The sequence below is a fragment of the Myotis daubentonii genome, chromosome X, assembly GCF_963259705.1.
Source record: "Myotis daubentonii chromosome X, mMyoDau2.1, whole genome shotgun sequence".
NCBI lineage: Eukaryota > Metazoa > Chordata > Mammalia > Chiroptera > Vespertilionidae > Myotis > Myotis daubentonii.
In genome coordinates this window covers 27,002,880-27,022,445 of record NC_081861.1, presented here as the reverse complement: position 1 = coordinate 27,022,445, position 19,566 = coordinate 27,002,880, and the positions used below count along the sequence as shown (strand labels likewise).

The 19,566-nt window shown below is 38.5% G+C and overlaps 1 protein-coding gene across 1 annotated transcript; it reads right to left on the bottom strand.

Annotated features, from left to right (window-relative positions):
• Window positions 1-5,823: 5,823 nt before the first annotated feature.
• PLAC1 (placenta enriched 1) lies at window positions 5,824-6,992 on the bottom strand. Its single transcript, XM_059679516.1, has one exon. The coding sequence runs from the start codon at window positions 6,670-6,672 to the stop codon at window positions 6,070-6,072; it is 603 nt and encodes a 200-aa protein (XP_059535499.1). The 5' UTR covers window positions 6,673-6,992; the 3' UTR covers window positions 5,824-6,069.
• Between the last annotated feature and the right edge of the window lie 12,574 nt (window positions 6,993-19,566).

Here is a 19,566-nt window from a genome sequence, read left to right as displayed (position 1 = left end):
ATCTTTCTCCAACTGGTTTATTTCACTTAGCATAATGCTTTCCAGGTCCTTCCATGCTATTGCAAATGTTAAGAGTTCCTTCTTTTTTACAACAGCGTAGTATTCCAGTGTGTAGATGTACCACTGATTTTTAATCCACTCATCTGCTGATGGGCACTTGGCTATTTCCAAATCTTAGCTATTGTAAATTGTGCTGCAATGAACATAGGGGTGCCTATATTCTTTCTGATTGGTGTTTCTAGTTTCTTGGGATATATTCCTAGAAGTGGGATTACTGGGTCGAATGGAAGTTCCATTTTTAATTTTTTGAGGAAACTCCATACTGTTTTCCACAGTGGCTGCACCATTCTGCATTCCCATCAGCACTGCACAAGGGTTCCTTTTTCTCCACATCCTCCCCAGCATTTGTCGTTTGTTGATTTGTTGATAACAGCCATTCTAAAATGTGTGAGATGGTACCTCATTGTTTTTTTTTTATTTGCATCTCTCAGATGATTAGTGATTTTGAGCATTTTTTTTCATACGTTTCTTGGCTTTCTGAATGTCCTCTTTTGAAAAGTGTCTATTTAGGTCCTTTGCTCATTTTTTGATTGGATTGTTTGTCTTCCTTTTGTTAAGTTCTATGAGTTCCCTATACATTTTGGAGATTAAACCCTTATCTGAGATAACATTGGCAAATACGTTTTCCCATGCAGTGAGTTTTCCTGTTGTTTTGTTGATGGTTTCTTTTGCTGTACAGAAACTTTTTATTCTGATGTAGTTCCATTTGTTTATTTTCTCCTTAGTTCCCATTGCCCTAGGAAGCTGTATTGGTAAAGATATTTCTACGACATATGTCTGATATTTTGCTGCCTATGGATTCTTCTAAGATTTTTATGGTTTCCTGTCTTACATTTAAGTCATTTATCCGTTTTGAGTTTATTTTTGATAGTTACATGCATCTCCAAAATGGTCTACTGGTTAAAATTGGGAATAAAAGACTTTTGCCCTGAACATTTACATATATTCTTTACACAGTTTTTAAAAAAATTCTTTATTGTTAAAAGCATTACATATGTCCCCTTTCCTCCCCATTGTTCTCTCCCAGCCCACCCTTCCCCCCAGCCCAGGCCTTCATTCCCTATTGTCTCTGTCCATTGGTTATGCTTATATGCATACAAGTTCTTCGGTTGATCTCTTACCATCTCCCCCTCCCCTCCCGCCCATCCTTCCCTTTGAGGTTTGAAGGTCTGTTCAATGCTTGTTTGCTGTTTTTAGTTTACAGGAATAAAATTTAAGTGTTCCTTTGACTCTCCTTTTATGAGTGACTCTTTTGATGGCAGGAAAGCACTTCTTATTGTTATCGCAAATATGATTAAAACTGTATGGTAGGCTTTTATAAATCATGTTACCTTAAAATGGAATGACCATTTCTATGATAAAGGAGGAAAATACTCTTTTAGAGTGGCATTTCAAAGGTAAATAAATTAGCCAATTCAAATGCCATTTTTCTTAAGGCATTTTTATATTCCCATATTTTAAATGGTTACTATGCTTATGAACTCCCAGGCCCTTTATCAGTAACAATCAGTCAGTCAGTCAAATGGATTAAGCACTTACTGAGTACCTTTACCAAGTTCTATGTAAGGTAAAGGCAAAATGGTGAAACAAGAAAGCAGATGAAGAGGGTTTCCAGTGCTCAAGAAGCATACAATTAAGTGGAAAATATCAAATATGCAACTGAAATGGTTGAAGTACACTGATACGAAGTGATGACTTTTCCAGGTTAATAAGTGCAGAGTGCTCCTGAAAAAAGTATGCCCAATCATGCTGAGATGTATGCCCAGGCAAAATATGATTCTTGATCACAGTATTGCTTTGCATCTTTGTTCTTGCTGATTTTCCATTGCCTAGAATGCTCTTGCCCTCCATTTTCACCTGATGAAAATTTATCTCTCATTTACTAGTATGGTCTAGTTCAAAGTCTTCTAATTCCATGATGACTAGGCTTACTCTATCTTGACTTATTGGTTGCAGTGGAAAATACAGTCCACCTAGCTCTCCATCCTAGAATTCCATGAGTCATATTTCTCCTTTCACCTCTTGATCACTTCTTTTCTGTCCCCTTTGGTGTCTCTTCTTCTTTTCTTAACTGTACCTTAAAGATTTAGCATCAGGGAATTCTGATTCTGTGGTCCTAATTGCCTTATTCACGTGATCTCAAGACTTTATTTCCCAGTAATTATCCCTTACACCCCTTACTCAAGCTCCAGCTCAAGTAAGCTCTATTTCTTGAGCTAATTCCTGGACATATCCACTTGGATGTCACTATCATCTCACACCCAACATGTCTAAACTAGATTCATCTTCACCTCTACACTCTAATTTTCTTACTTAAATACAAAGCTTATCATGTATTCTTAGTTTCTCGGGCTCTAAACTGTGATGTCTTTTTATTCAATCTCTTCTTTTTTTCACATATATCCAGTTAGACAGATTAGGACTTAGCTCAAGTCTTGTCCCCTCTGCTCCTGGGCCTGGAGTATTCTACACTTCAAATTTTTCTGCACTACTTAATTTATCTCTTAACCATGAATGGGGCTTAAGTAGATATTTAACTGTTTTCTAGGCTAAAATAAAGTCCTGTTGTTCTTTACTTAAAATGGTTCTCGTTTTCATCTCTTCCTACACTTCAACTCCTTCCCCTATCTGTTCTCCTCATCGCCTCTCACCTATTTTAGAGCAATAACCCCCAGGTGTCTTCCTATCAACACAGTACATTTCTCCACCCTGTCCTCAGTGTTTTTGCTCACCAAGAATGCTCTTCTTCTTTTCTCTGTGAGACAAATCTTCTATATCTTCTAAGAGTGGGGTCATTGCCCACTTCTACCAGGAAATCTTCCTGGATCTCCCAACCCAACTGGAAGTTTCTGTATGCTGGTAGGGAGTGTTTAATATAGGGGGAAAGTGAATTTGGGGGCTAGACAAACCTGGGTTTGAATCCCAGTGATGTTATTAACTATACAGCCTCAATTTCTCTGAGCCTTAGTTTCTTTATCTATAAAAATGAATAAATAATTGTTATCTTATAGAGTTGTTATATTAAATGAGATTATGTATATAATATATCTGGCACTTGAATATTATTACCATGTAGGTCTTGAGTCTCCTCCAAGCCTGATACATTATACAACTTCAGGGGGTGTCTTCATGAATATTGCCCCTTACAGTTATTAAGTGCATAACTTGCATATGGTACCACAGGTCTAATGTGTCTAGTATTGTTTGCTAAGTTATTTATATGTGTTCTAGTGTTTAATAATCTGTAAGTTTCTGAAAACAGGATGGGTGAGGGAAGTGCTAGTTCTCTTGTACATCGTGTTGTATACGGTTATTTCCTTAGCCCCAACTCTCACCACCATCAGCTACCCCCTCCCATTGCAGCTTCTCTGATGGCCATAGCCCAGATCCTCATGTCTTTGTACAGTCCTATTCTCTGGGCTAGAGTAACCTCTAGGTCCCTAGACTTCTTTACTTGTATCCTCTTGATTAGACTAAATTAGTCTTGTTCCCCAATGCAAGCTCGACATCTAACATAATTCCTGGCACATAGGACAAACTCAATAAACATTTGCTGAATGAATACATTGTTTTCAGGGATTATTACCTGATTTTCCTCAAAAAGGAACAGGAAAAATTTTAAATGAATTGCTATTTTTCTTCAACTAACATGACTACAATGGCTTGAATGTTTGTGTCCTCTCCAAAATTCATGTGTTGAAATCTTCACCCTCAATGATATTAGTAGGTGGGAGGCCTTTGGGAGGTGATTAGGTCATGAGGATTGGGTCATCATCAATGGGATTATTATCTTTATGAAAGGGTCCCTAGGGAGTTCTCTAGATACTTTTCCACAATCAGAAGAGAACTGTCTGAAACCTGGAAGATAGTTTTTACTGGAACTTGATTGTACTCGTACCTTGATCTAGAATTTCCAACTCCCAGAGCCATGAGAAGTAAATTTCTGTTTTTTTATAAGCTACTCAGTCTATGATACTTTGTTATAGCAGCCCAAATGGACTAAGACAATGATTGAATTTCTAATGTCTACTCATCCACTGAAGCACTTTGTGTGTATATCATCATGTACATTGTGCTAACATTGTCTGATTCTTAATAGGGATGTTTGCCTTGGGCAAGTTTCTTAATCATTCTGTACCTTAGTTACTTATTTGTAAAATGGATATAATAAGAGCACTTTCAGTGTTGTGAGGATTAAATGAGATGCTTCTACTATCTGGAATGTTCTCTCTCAGATGATCCCAGGGCTGGCTCCTTCTTCACATTCAAGACTCATTTCAAATGACAGTACCTCAGAGGCCTTTCCTAACTGCTTTAACCTATTTTGCAATTTCTCTCATATCACTGTGTTTTAAGCTCTTCATGACATTTGTTGCTCTCTAAATTTCTGTTTACTTGTTCATTTGTTTACTTAATTTCTTTGAGCCTTAGTTTATATTCACTGACATATCCTCAGTGCCTAGTACGGTGATTGGAATGTAATAGTATGCAATGCATATTTGTTGAAACATTTTATTTACCCTTCCCCCTCCCAGTCTTTGAAAAAAACTAATGGATTGCCAAACTTGAGTGGAAATATTCTGATCACAAAAGTCAGGCACAAAACTCTTTTTAAAGTATTATCAATCTCTCAGGAGCTCACAGCCTAGTTAGTGGGGTGTGACTTGAACGATTTTTAGAACCATTGGTGGCTTATAAACCAAACCACTAGTGCAGCCTGTGCCTTTCATGGATAAAAAGTGATACAGCCATAGATCTAAGAAGGTATGTAGCTAAGAACTAATTTGTTTTTTCTTTAGTGTTGAAAGTATTACAGATGTCCCCTTTGTTTGTTTTTTTCCCCATTGACCCCTTCCTCCCCAAATCTGCCCTTCCCAGGCCTTCATCACTCTATTGTCTGTGTCCATATATGTATATAAGTTACCCGATTAATCACTCCCCACCCCTTCCTTGCCTTCTCTCTGAAATTCGTCAGTCTGTTCAATGCTTCTATGTCTCTGGATCTATTTTGTCCATCAGTTAATTTTGTTCATTAGATTCCACTTATGAGTGAGATCATGTGACGCTTATCTTTCTCTGGCTGGCTTATTTTGCTTAGCATAATAGTCTCCAGGTCCCTCCATGCTGTTGCAAATGATAAGAGTTCTTTCTTTCTTTTTGTTACAGCTGCATAATATTCTATTGTGCAAGTGTACCACAGTTTCCTAATCCACTCATTTGCTAATGGTCACTTGGGCTGTTCCCAAATCTTAGCTATTGTAAATTGCCCTGCTGTGAACATAGGGGTGCATATATTCTTTCTGATTGGTGTTTCTGGTTTTTAAGAACTAATTTGAATGCTGCAGAGTATAAGTAAAATGAAGATACAGAGGGAGGGATTCACCTCGGGACCTTGAAGGAGAGATAAGTTATCCTAGAAAAAAAAAAAAGAGACCAGGCACTAATGTTTGAAAAGCACATAGAACAATGTCTCATCCATAGTAAATATATATGTATATATTTATTGTCCATAGTATATATATTTATTAATTAATGTCCCCAACTGATATTTCTAAGCCATCAGAACTTTATTTTTGCTTTTAAAAAAGATATAAAAATATTTAAAAAACTTTATTCAAAAAGTTAACACAGGCTGCCCTTTTCAAAAGCCCTCATAAGAGAGCCACAAGAACATTTACTTGCCTGATATTAGTAAATATCACATACTAACTTTATTTAGTTTTAAAAGACTTTCACCAATATGTAGATAGAGGAAGAGAGAGAGAGAAACATTGATGTGTGAACACAATGTTACCTGGCTGCCTCTTGCATGGCCCCCACTGAGGATCTGGCTTGCAACCCAGGCATGTGCCTTGACTGGAAATCGAACTGGCAACCTTTCAGTGCATGAGACAATGCCCAATCAACTGAGCCACACCGGACAGGGCTATATACTAATTTTAGAAATAGCATTAACAGGAGACCCCAAACTGAGATCACATGGACTCAAGTAGATTGTCTGAACAGAGATCAATCCTCAGATATATCCACAAATAAAAATGACTGCTTAGAATGGCCCTTCTGAGCCTCTGCTTTACGCTGTGGAGCCTGGGCACATTCTCCTTCGTTGAAGACACAAGGTGGACAATTGCAGTTGGGCCTCTGGCTGGACTGTGACAAGGTGAACACCTCGTAGCCTGTCTCACCATCCTGGGTTGTGGTTTGTATCTTGCTGGCTTCTTTCATGCAGTAGGGAGTAGTGAGCCATGGGGAGTACTTGGGGGCAGTGCATGACACTGGAAATGTGTATTTAGATGAGGTAGACTTTGAAGCACAATGTATCTCAGTGCTGTACATAACCATATCCTGAGAGATAGCTTTGGCTCTGATGCCACATTCGGTAACACGGTAGGTAAACTTGTAGATATGTGACTGAACATGATTGACAGGGCAACCCTGGCCCAAGTGTAACTCATGAAAGTGTACATATACATTGCTGTTCAACATGAACGGGTGTACCGTAACCATGAACCAGTCTATAGAGCAGAATACAGTGATTGGAATTTGCCCCAAACAGGTGAAAAACAAAGAGGTGAGGATGACCATCCCTCCTATCAACTTGAAGACTTTCATCCCTGTAGCTGATCACGTAATGATTCTCAGGAAACAGGAAGCTGTCTGGTGAGGATTTCTAGAGCACACAAAAACACAAAAGGCAAATCATTTTATTTCCTATCAAAAGTTCAAATATGATCATTTTCTTAAAACAAAAGGCCATTCCTAAAGCATTAAAAAAGAATATAAGAGAAAAGAACATACATGTTCTCACCAAAAAAGTTAAATATGTCATGTGTTAACTTGATGGGGGAATCCTTTCACAATGTATAAGTATGTCAAATTATCACATTGCATACTTTAAGTATCTTACAATTTTATTTGTCAATAAAACTGAAAAAAGGGAAAAAAGAAAAGGAAAATATTCTTGTGAAAGAGAACTGAATTTTAATTTCATTGTTGAAACTCACGTTTATGGATGACTACAATAGCTTCTTTAAGTGACTTTATCATGCTGTTTTGGTATAAAGCACATATCCCTCATATGTAGAATGAGAGTCCATACTGATCAGGAGTGGCTAAAAAAATAAATAAAAAAACAGTTTTCATGCCAAACATTAAATAAGGAGACAGGAGATACAGTTTAATTCAAACTGACAGCACTTGCCCTCTCATATGCCGTAATGATGAACCCCTCCTTATTGCTGTTTTTTTTTTTCTTTTTGGTTAGCAACAAATTTAATTAAATGAAACCTAAGAAGAAATGATGTTTTATTCCTGACAACCAAGTATTAAAATTTTGACCAGAGGCTCCCATAAGCTAATCAAATGAAGGCTTCAAAAACTCTAGCAGTAGTATCATAAGTCATTATAACCAATAGATTCCCTGGTATATTAATTGGGATACCTTCTAAAACAGTAAAATTTCAGAAACAAAATATTCCTTTTTAATTTTATATTTTGATCCATATTATCCATGAAAACTATTTAAATGTCCTATATTAAAGAAAGAGGGTCTTAGGTTTGTGTTTTATACATTGGTTGATAAGTTATTTTCTAAAATATCCTTTGTGGCCATGGCTGGTACCTCATTGAATCACATACTTTGCTTTACATTCTTCTTTTATTTTCACTAGCTTTTCATTTTTAAAAAATATGAAGCTCTGTGGCTACCTCCTAGTCCTATTGTCTTTTACTTCTTAAGGAGTGACTAGCAGAGTAGTGTGAAGAAAAATAACTAATGCTAAGAACAAGTATCAAAAAGACAACATCAGAATGAGGTGACAAATGAAGAAGGAAAGAAGAGAAATATTATCAAATATTATCCAACATAGCTTCCATTTTAAAAGTGAAAATGAGATAAATAGAAAAGTGCCTACATTTTCAAAGAAATTGTGTGTTTGTGTGTGTGTGTGTGTGTGTAAGGTTTTACTTTTGTTCCCTGCTGATTTAGTAACCCCCGCATAAATGAATTCATTCTTTGACTAAAATTTATTTAGTGCCTACTATATGTATATCACTGTACTAAAAAGCATCCCAAAAACTCTTATTTCTTTCCCCTTTCCTCAGTTGCAAAAATGCAGCTCTTTCTCTTCATTTGATATGGATGAATTTCCTGCATTCTTTAATGGAAACCATGGTATGAGAGCCTGCTAGAAAAGAGCACTGGCCTGGATAAAATGTTTTGTTTCTAAGTCAGGCACTTAATTTGATTGGTACATATTGGTCTCTCTCTCTCTCTCTCTCTCTCTCTCTCTCTCTCTCTCTCTCTCTCGACCCATCATTTTCTCTGAGGTGTTGAGGTATAAAGAGAAGTCTAAGGGGTCTACCAGGCTACTTCCTTTCATTATTGTTCATTCTGAAATGTCTTTCCTGAGACTGCTTTTTTGTTTTACACAAAGCAAAAACAGAAGCAGCATCAACACACAAAAACCTGATCTTCTTACCCCTCCAAAAACCAAAACAAACAATATAAGACAATAAAAACAATAATAAATCAAGTAAATTATGATGCCAGTTGGTCCTGGGTGATGACTCAGCAGTTTAATAAACATGATCCAGAATGAGGCATGATATTTGCTGAGGTTCCTTTTGGAAGCTGAGATAATCACTCCATCACCACTGTACTATTGTCTTGGTTTAAAGAAGGCCGCCTTGTCCTGAGCATGCTTTAGGAGTGGCTTTCTTTTTCTCCCTCTCCTTCCTTCTGTCCTTAACATCATCTCATAGCATATGCATATTTGCCCTGAACAAAAACCTCTCATTTAAATAGTTACTGCAATAGGCCAGAGAAACAATCCTTCCATTTCATTTTCTTTGTTCAAACCCCCAAACCAAGACCCAAGCTTAAGGCTGTGTTTTTGGCCAGGAAGTTATGCCACCCATTTTCTTTCACTCCCTCAAACATCTTTCCTATCCTCCTCCCTCTGAAGGACAATTCAGATCGTTATTAAAAGCCCAGATTCTCTGATAAAGAAGACAGTTGTCTTCCAGCTAATCATTTTAGACTACCTTACTAATGAGCTTGCTAACGCTTAGCTCAATGCCACACTTGGGGAGTTGCACCCTTTTGCTGAGTACAGGTCATCAGAACTTGGCAGCCTCCTTTCCCTTTAGCTTGAAATTACCAGGGAAGGGCAGTGTGTGTGTGTGTGTGTGTGTGTGTGTGTGTGTGTGTGTGTTTATTGGGGGAGGGTTATTAGTCATTCACAACACAGTGAGAATTCATAAAACAAGCTGGGTTTTCTAACTTCTAGCAGAGATGTGCTGAAAGAATGGTATATTGGACAGAGGAAGGAGACAGTGGGTCTCTGATGCCTGGGGACAGAGTAAAAAGAAGGCTGAGGGGCTAGAGAGGGAAATGAGCTCCTAAAAAGTGAGTTGTGCAGGGGTGCCAAACTGAAGGTATTTTTAGCCATAGTTGGAGCTGTGCATACATAACATCCCAGGAGCTGTGGACAGAATCCTATTTAAAGTTTCCAGAAATCTTCAGAGCTATGGGGAGTTGAGGACTGGGGAAGAAATGAAGCAGAAAAAGGAGCGCTAACCTTGGACTACTGTCCAGTTTCTGGAGGAGGTGGCTGGGCTGTCATGTCTCAGGGTTTGCATTACCATAGCCCCATTTAGACTAGATTGCAAATTATCCCTGTGACATTCCAGAAGCAATGAACTTAGATGCATTTGTATAGCCAAGTAGGGCTCAGCTATTGGTACATACCGTCCTGAACTGAGCTATAGAGAGGCCAGCACAACCGGAGCTGCTAATGACACCTGGATACAAAATGTTTGCTTTCTTAGCAGCTACAGAGTACAGTAGCTTTCTGTTTTTTTCTAAATGTGGTTTACGCATATACATTTTTCCATTAGTTCCTCTAACAGAGCTTTCCTCCTCCCCTCCCTTTTTTTTAAAAAAAAGAACTCCTTAATAAGCCTAATTCTTAATAAATACTTTACTGTTCTTTTAAAAAAAGAGAAACATTTCATTCTTGGAATATGGACTCTTTTTCTCCCCCAGTGAACATATGAAAAGATGTTTATTTTTATTGGTCATCAGGGAAACACAAATTAAACCACAGGGTGATACCACTGATTACTCATTGGAATGGCTGAAATAAAAAAAGGAGGAATATATTAAGTTGATGGGAATGTAGAATTGGAGTCCTCATATATTATTGATGGCAGTGTTGGAAAATATATATATATTATACTTGCACATGTATGGAAGTATGTATCTATATTTTATATACATAACCAATATAAAAGGACATATCTATAAAATAAAATATTTGCACAAAAATCATAGCAACATTATTTTTAATAAATCAAAACTGGAAACTATGCACATTCCCCAAAGCAGTGGAATGGATAGATAAATTATTGCATATTCAAAAAAGGAATAGAAGACCACAGCAATAAGAATGAATGCATCATTATTACATGCAACAATATGAATAAATCTCAAAAATATAATGTTGGGTGAAAGAATCCAGACACAAAATAATGCACAATGTAAAAGTTCATATTCATAAAGTTCAAAATAGGCAATGCTAACTTGTGGTTTTAGAAGTAATGGTAGATATTTTGGGGAGTGTGAACTCTATTTCTTAATGTCTTACACAAAAGAGGTTAGATATTGGTTTAAACACAGAGCATTTTTCATCTCAGGGGAAAAATCCCCTCTTTTTAAAAGAGACAAAAGCTACAGTCCAAATTTGTTTTGTAATGTTGGTTAGTGAACTGAGAAGTGTAACACAAATCTCCTTGAAAGCAGATAGGATTTTTGCCTCACCATCTCCTCTGATGTCATCAGAGACACATATTAATTCTCTGCATGGGGAATGAGGAGGGGAATAAGCTAAACATTTCCACATCTGGTTTTGGAATGGTTTGGAAAAAGAATTCACTCCATAGGTTCCTGGAAGCTTTTGGGGTTGACAGTTATTTATTTTTAAAATTCAGTGTACTCATGACAGCAGAATTATCATTTGTATATTGCTTTCCCAGAATCTTGTTGTCAAAACAAAAGGAAACAGAGGGGAAAAGGAAAGTCCAAGGCAACATGCAATTATCTCAGGGAAATATAACTGTCAGGGTTTTGATTTGTAGCAAATTTTGTTTGCTCTCTTGCAGCTGATTTGAAGAAAAATTAATCTCAGTTGGAATAAAGATTCTTTTACAAAACAAGACCGGAAAAAAGAATTTTAACACTTTGTGAACTCTTTCATTTAGAAATTCAAATAGCCACATTCTGATTTTTCTCTGCCAACTATCTCAAGGTTTAGGAGCCTTTTAAATAATACTTTCAAAAATAAAGATAAATTTAAAAAAGACTATTTTCTACCCCCCCAAAATAAATAAAAGTGAGGTTCTGTTTCAACCCCATTTTTAAAGAATTGGTTCACTGCTCTCAAAGAAAGTGAGGATTGTGATTATACTAATGATGTCAAAGGTACATTAAAATGAATCAAAAAGTGAAATAATTGCTTTTGTAGATTCTAAAGAATCTGGTTCAGTTTTCTAGCTTTGTGAAGAATAGTGTGAAAAGTAACTGTACAGTATTCACCATTTTATGTGGAAGAAGAATTATGAACTGCTAATATTAAGCAATGTCCATTTTCTCAACAAAGTAAAACACCTTGACTCAAACTAGAAAAAACTTCATTAAAATTAAATGAAAAAGTAGTTATTAAAATGTTTACTAGTATGTAATTCTAAAATTAACTATGGAAATTGGAAGATATAGAAAAGAAAAAAGGAGAAAATAATTTGCAATCTCAAAATAGCCATTGTTACTTTTTTGGTTTACACACTTCTATTTTTTTTGTGATGTGTGTGTGTGTGTGTGTGTGTGTGTGTGTGTGTGTGTGTTGGGGGGGAGAAGTATATATAATATTCCAAAGTCATGTCTGGAAAAAAAAGCCAAGGTTTCTTTGAAAGCTGTTTTTAATTTTTGACATTGAATTTGAAAGCAATCAAAGTATTATTTTTGTTAGGGCCATCTGGTTTTGTTCTTATAATCTGCTAAGCTATCAAGCATAGTTTAAATGTCATGGTTCATCTCATGCACAAATAAAGGTTGCGAAATAAACAAGAGTCCAAGCTCCTTGTAAGAGAGAGTTTTCGTTGGATCACAAATTTGGTTACTAAAAGGTGAATAGTTTGATGTGAAATCAAACCATAATAAGGCTCTACAGCAAGGATAAACCATACCCTGCCTGAACATAAGTATTTCCAAATAAATACAGAAAGTTGGACTTCAGTGGAAATTACATATATCAGGTCATGGGAACTCCTTCCCTTTTATGCAGAGAAGCTGAGTGGGTTTAATTTTAAAGCTGAACGAAAAGATGTATGTATTTCATAATTTTCATAAAATGTAAGCAAAATCCCAAATGCATGCCCCTAATTCAGTTTATGTTTTAATTAAATAATTTATTTGAGTTTGATTTTTCAAAAAACCACACCCTTTGCCACAAAGCCCCAGAGTCCCTTTTCATTTTAAAAGAAAAGGTAATTTTGTGTCTGAGCCAAGCTCCCAACTCCACAGCAGCTCGGCTGCATTTTTAACCCATTAGGAGTCTCTGAAGTTCTGCTCAAACTAGATAAAGGCCTGTTTGCCTGGGCTGATTTCTGGATGTTGCCATCAGAAGGCAGAAGGTTGAATCAGATACTCCTTCAAGGGGTTCACCACTTCTCTGATACACCTATCTCAATAAATGAGAGTTCTAGACAGTTTCCAAAAATGACCAGGCACATTCCTCCATCCCTTTCAAAACGGATTTGGGGGTACAGGTTTTCTTAAAGCAAGGTGTGCATATATAGCACCAGCTGAAGGATGGCTTAAGTCCAAATTAAAAAATCAAATGACAATTGACATTACAGGCTGTTTGGCTGAGTTTTTATTTATTTTTTTGAGAGAAATATCATTGTGAGAGATTTTGCCTCCTGCATGCGCCCCCACTTGGGATCGACCCACAACCTGGGTATGTGCCCTGATCTGGAATTGAACCTGCCACCTTTTGGTGTATGAGATGATACTTCAACCAACTGAGAAACAAGGGCCAGGGCTGGGCTGATTTTTTACTGACTTGACCAACATGGATCTTTTCAAAACCCAAAGCTACCTTATATATGCCCCACACAGAATGTGGCCACTTGGTGTGTGATATACACCCTAACTGAGTTCATTCACCACTCTAGGCTCCTGAGAGGGAGAAAAGTTTTATAAAATGTTCATTTGATAGGAAGGATGTTGGTTTTTGTTAGAAAGCCCCCAATTTGGGAGGCATGCATGCATATTGGAGTAGGTAAAGATGCATTGCTTTGGGGTCAGGACATTATGGGAAGAATGAATTACACACACACACACACACACACACACACACACACACGGGGGGGGGAGAGAGAGAGAGAGAGAGAGAGAGAGAGAGAGAGAGAGAGAGAGACCAAGAAGAAAGGAAATCCCTTGTTGTTGTCCTGATCCCTACTATTTTTCCCTTTTCTTTAATCCATGGACTGTAAATTTCTTAAGGAACTGGCTTTTAGAGTACTAGAGTATCTGGTACATAATGACTACTCAGTAAATGTTTGTTGCATGAAAGAATAAAGGAATCAATGAATGACTAGCAGAAATCACCACCTGCCCCTATACCTCCTTGTACAGTCCCTAAGGTCTCGAATCTGGTTTCTGGCTAACCCTCCCCATTCTTTGCCCAAACTCCCAGTTGAAGTCCTGTTGTGTCAGTAAAGTGTTTCTTGGTAGAGAATTCAGGTCCCTTGTCAAGGGTCCCAGCAGGCCTACTTGCCCACTTGCCTGCCTACTGGGCTCACACATGCCATGGGCTATATGTCTGGCCAGCCCAGTGGTACCCACTGCCCTGTTGACTAGCTCTTAGCCAGTCACTCCAAATGGAGCCAGCAATCCTTGTACTAATCCCCCAGCCCTGGTCAAAATCCTCCTTTTTCTGTCAAGCAACCAAATACAAGTGCTAGTAAGTCTGGATTCCGCCATAGAGTCTCAGGCGAGCAAACTAAGTCAATCTCTACAGAGAAAACAAGGTGCAACTCTCCTTTGGTCTGGCTTTATTTGGGAAGAAAGTAGAAAGTCCCAGATCCTACCAGACCAAGTCCAGGCAACTGAGAGACACAGCATTCTCAGAATCAAAAGCCTCAGGTTCACGAGGTAGTGAGAAATGATGGGGTGCCTAAAAGGGGCTTGCTGGAGTTACCAGGTTCACTGAAGCAAATGGATATGGCCCCCTGAAGTTTCCTGTGGATGGATTCCCTGAGGTAGGAGGAACCAAAACCATAGGTTGGATATCTGTTTCTCCTCAGAGCACATCTACATGTCCACTACCAGTTCCAAGCACAGAGGTAGAAATCCAAAAATACCAGAGTTTCCTGGGAAATTGGAGGAAAGATGAGTTAAGTCTCCCCTACTACAAGTTGATAGTTGGCTCACTTTGGGCTCGGCTCTCTGCTCTGCCAATCCAGGCCAACTTCGGATTTTGTTTTAACATCCCCAGCCTGAGTGCTCCCCAAAATGCTTTGAAGTTGACCCCATCTACACATATTATATAGAATTTCACGGGTAAATATCACTCTCCACTTCTCTTGCCTGCATCTTTTATATAAAAAGGTTTGACTTTGGGTGTGAAAGCTCCTTATCCTAGCAATATCAAAATATTTGGGGCAAAATGTTGGCTTGGTACCTTCTTTATACAATTAGTATTTGGTTAAAATATATACATAATAGGTTGAAATTGTGTTCATAATTAGCATATTATAATATGTAAATATTTTAAAATATATAATGTACAAATAACATTAAGAATCTGATAATATACACATATGTGATATATAATACTTATTTAAATATATATATATGAGGAGGTCCCCTCCCCACTGACAACCCATCTTCCCCTTAGCAAAGAAAAAATAAAGTGCTCATTTCTGAAATTTTTCTCAAGGGCCAAGACTTTGAATTTACATCATTTGGATGCAAATATGTATGTATTTATGCATATATAATATACACATATAAATTTATTAAATATGTTGAATTGTGTCCCCCAAAATTCATACTTTGAAGTCCTAACACTTAGTACCTCAGAATGTGACCTTATTTTGGATATAGTCTTTTTTAAAAAAAATATATTTTATTGATTTTTTACAGAGAGGAAGGGAGAGGGACAGAGAGTTAGAAACATCAATGGGAGAGAAACATCGACCAGCTGCCTCCTGGGATGGGGAACTGGGGGTGGGTGGCAGCAGACATGGCCCCTTTCCCAGGGGGCCAAAGGACGACTCCCTCCTTGGGGCTGGTGGCCAACCTCCCCCTGGCTAGGCCTAGGGGATGTCCCCAGGCCACTGGGGATGTCCCCACAACCAAGGCACATGCCCTTGACCGGAATTGAACCCGGGACCTTTCAGTCTGCAGGCCGACGCTCTATCCACTGAGCGAAACCGGTCAGGGCTGGATATAGTCTTTAAAGAGATAATCAAACCCTAGCTTGTTTGGTTCAGTGGATAGAGCGTTGGCCTATGGACTGAAGGGTCGCAGGTTCGATTCTGGTCAAGGGCACATGCCCAGGTTTCAGGCTTGATCCCCAGTAAGGGGCGTGCAGGAGGCAGCTGATCAATGATTCTCTCTTATCATTGATGTTTCTCTCTCTCCCTCTCCCTTCCTCTCTGAAATCAATAAAAATATATTTTTAAAAAGAGATAATCAAGTTAAAACGAGGGCATTAGGGTGGGCTGTAATCCAATATGACTGATGTCTTAGCAAAAAAGGGAAATTTGGACACAGTGATACCCACAGAGAGAAGATGATGTGAAGACACAGGGAAAAAACAGCATGTGACTAGTGATGCATTTACAATCCATAGAATGTCAAGGACTATCAGCAAACACCAGAAACTAGAAAAGGCAAAGAAGGATCCTCTCTTAGCGCCATCAAAGAGAGCATGGCCTTGTTGACATCTTGATTTTTGACTTCTAGCTTCCAGAACTATGAGAGAATAAATTTCTGTTGTTTTAAGTCACCCAGTTTGTGGTACTTTGTACAGTAACCTTAGCAGACTAATAAATATATATTTCCTCACAGATTGAATAGACACACATGTCTCCTTCCTGAGACAAGAGCTTGCAACTATTAATGTTCTGACTCCATGTCTTACCTTAAATTCTATTTGGAATTAGAAAGATAAGACAACAAGGAATGGAGACAAAAGTTAAAAAGAAAGGGGATGGTCAAAAGGGGTATGGGTGTTGGTAGTTGATGCCTATAGGAGAAATGGAATTAGAGAATTAGATTTTAGTGTGATATCAGGGAGACCTTCCTAACTCTAAAAGTTGTCCAAAAATCAACAAAGAAGCCTGGTACAGAACTGAGTTTCCTTGGTTCTCTGCAGGTATTCAAGTAGAGAGGCTGGATGGCCACTTGTCAGGATGGCTGGAGACAGAATTCCGATCCTATACAAGAAGTTAGAGGATATTTAAAGTTTTATCACAGAAATCCTTAGAATTCTTCCCCTTAGCAAAGAAAAAATAAAGTGCTCATTTCTGAAATTTTTTTGTGTGTGCTCCTATGCATGTGTTCATAATATATCATAATTCACAATGTGCTCATAATTGTCTATCTATCTATCTATCTATCTATCTATCTATCTGACTGTTACAACCGAACGACTGGAATGACCAAAATGACCGGAATGACTGGTCAACCAATCACAACCTCCCACGCCTTATCCCTCCTTCCGGCTGGCAGGCCCTGATCAGCCTGGCCCTGATCGGCCCTGATCACTGGCCAGGCCTAGGGACCCCACCCATGCACGGATTCGTGCACCGGGCCTCTACTGTGTTTATAATTAGCACATATATTAACTACACAGGCATGGAAGAGCACACATCATGCACACATGCATAAGTTATCTATTTAGGTCTTCCTAATAGATACAAGACTGTATAATACTGTCTAATAGGGACCTAACTCTCAGCCAGGTTTTTGTTGCAACTGGAACTTAGTGATAATGGTGGTAATTACAAGGGGGAGAATGGAGGGTGTGTCATGAAATAGAGGAAAATACTGGTTTCCTTCACTATCTGAAAGTAGAGAATTCCTATGAAACCTTTGGTAAGCTGAACTAGCCAAAGCAAAGAAACAATACCTTAGGACACATCTTACTAAAGAATGCACAAAGTAAATCAATATAAAGTACAGATGTTCACAGAGTTCAAAGCTCTGGTGGCTTGATGCTGACATGCTGAATGTGGTTCCTGGGGAAGGAGCTAGAAAGGGCCACTCTCACTGCTTGGGTGCGTGCAGCAATACAAACATGGAATACTATTTTTGTCTTCTTTTCCCCAGTGAAAGCAAAAATCGTCTTCAGATTTCTTAAGGTTAGGGAAAACGGGTACTAATGTAAGTCTTTCATAAAGGCAAAGTAGCAGAAAGTGAACTTTCAAAAAGCAGGTGGGTTACCTGTACTCAGAATGGGGCTTACTGCCTAGCTCTAAATGATAGGATATATTTCTTTATATAGCGATCCCCATAATAGGCTATACTTTCCCCTAGTATCTCCTTTGATCCTTGAAATTTTCCCATGGCCTCTAAATGGGATGGCTTTTCTAAGCAGCATGATCTCTGGAAGCCCTGTACTGGGGGGTTCTCTTTACAAACTTCTTGCACTGGATTAAAAAGACTGGGGCTCTGCTCCTTGAAACTACTGTTTGTAAAGGCCCTAGCACAGCTATAGTTAGGAGCATGCTCAAAAGTATACATATTTTTTATTTAACCTAGAAAGGAGTAGTAGTAATGACTTTTCTCTCTATGTTCATGCTTTTTGCAATGTTTTAAGCAATTGCAGAATCTGAAGATTTTTATGTTTGTTTGAACATATATGGGTCACATATGGCAACAACTAAAAAATAAAACATTTTAAAAAATGTGGATATCTTTACTTATATAGAGAGCCCCCCTAATCCTTATAGTTCTCCCATAAGTTCCCCAAAGACAGGGATCACATGTTAAAACTGGGGAAATGGGAGCCCAGCAGGCAGAGTCTTCGCCAAGATCAAGGTTGAATAAGTCATTTTGGCCCTCAGACCTTCCCTCAGCCTGCCTGTCTTCTCTCCCCTTTTACAACATATACAAAATTGTAAGACATTATTATGAATTAATCATTGTGGAAAGAAAGGGAAAATCCTAAAGTGGCTTGACCTATGGACTACTGCTCCAAGACACATGGCAACTTCTGCTTCAGTGTCTGATGGCAGTTATTTAGGAGAGGAAGCAGAAGTGATTCTCAAATTCAGCCAAGGGAGCTGAACAAACCAAAGTACAGGTGGCCTTTAGGAGTAGCTTTCCACAGCTGGGAAAAGCTGAGAGAAGCTCTAAGATGGCAAATGGCAGTGAGGAGCAGGGACCAAGGTTTTTAGAAGAGCCCAAGATTTGAAAAAATAAGGGGAAGAATGAAGTATTCATAGGCCAGAGAGAGGGCGGACCCAGTAAGACACCAGTTGAGTGTGTAGTGTGTGCTTTCTCTGTCCCATCTTCCTTTTAAAAGTTTCCTTTTTACTCTTAAGTTATGGGAACAAAGATAAACGCCAAGCCCACTCATTAGACAAGACCATTCATCATAGGCAGCTGTCTAACTCTAGAAACTGAAATTCTCCTGAAGAAGGAAGGAAACCAACATTATTGAGGCATTGTGTTAGGGGCTTTATGTGCAATATCTCATTTAATCCTCAGAGTAGCCCTGTGTAGTAGATATTATCTTTGTTTCTTTTAATAAGAAAACTCAGAAATGTTATCTTCCTCTCCCAGGTGGAGAAAGCCAACTTTATTTTATTTTTAAAAATATTTTTATTTATTTCAGAGAGGAAGGGAGAGGGAGAAAGAGATAGAAACATAAATGATGAGAAATAATCATTGATCAGTTGCTTCCTGCATGCCTCACACTGGGGATCAAGCCCACAATCCGGGCATGTGCCCTTGACTGGAATCAAACCCGGGATCCTTCAGTCTGCAGGCTGATGCTCTATCCACTGAGCCAAACCAGCTAGGGCCTTCCCATTGTTTTACAATCAGGTTGTGATGGGACAGGGATCCAAATGCAGGTCTGTCTGGTGCAGAAGCATGGTCACGGACCTGCTAATCCCCCTCATAGCACTGATGGGCATGGACTCTCGTCAGATCTGACCTTTGCAGTCATGGAGACTGGTGCCCACAGGGACATTTCTCTGATGCCTCTATTTTGGTCTTAACATATTTTAGCAGCATCACATTGTTTCTTTTTTTTTTTTTAAATCTTTATTGTTGAGATTATTACAGATGCCCCCCCCATTGCCTCCCTCCACCCAGTTCCTGCCCCACCTCAGGCCTTCGCCACCCTGTTGTCTATGTCCATAGGTAATGCATATCTATATATACTAGAGGCCCAGTGTATGAATTCGTGCATGGGGGAGGGGAAC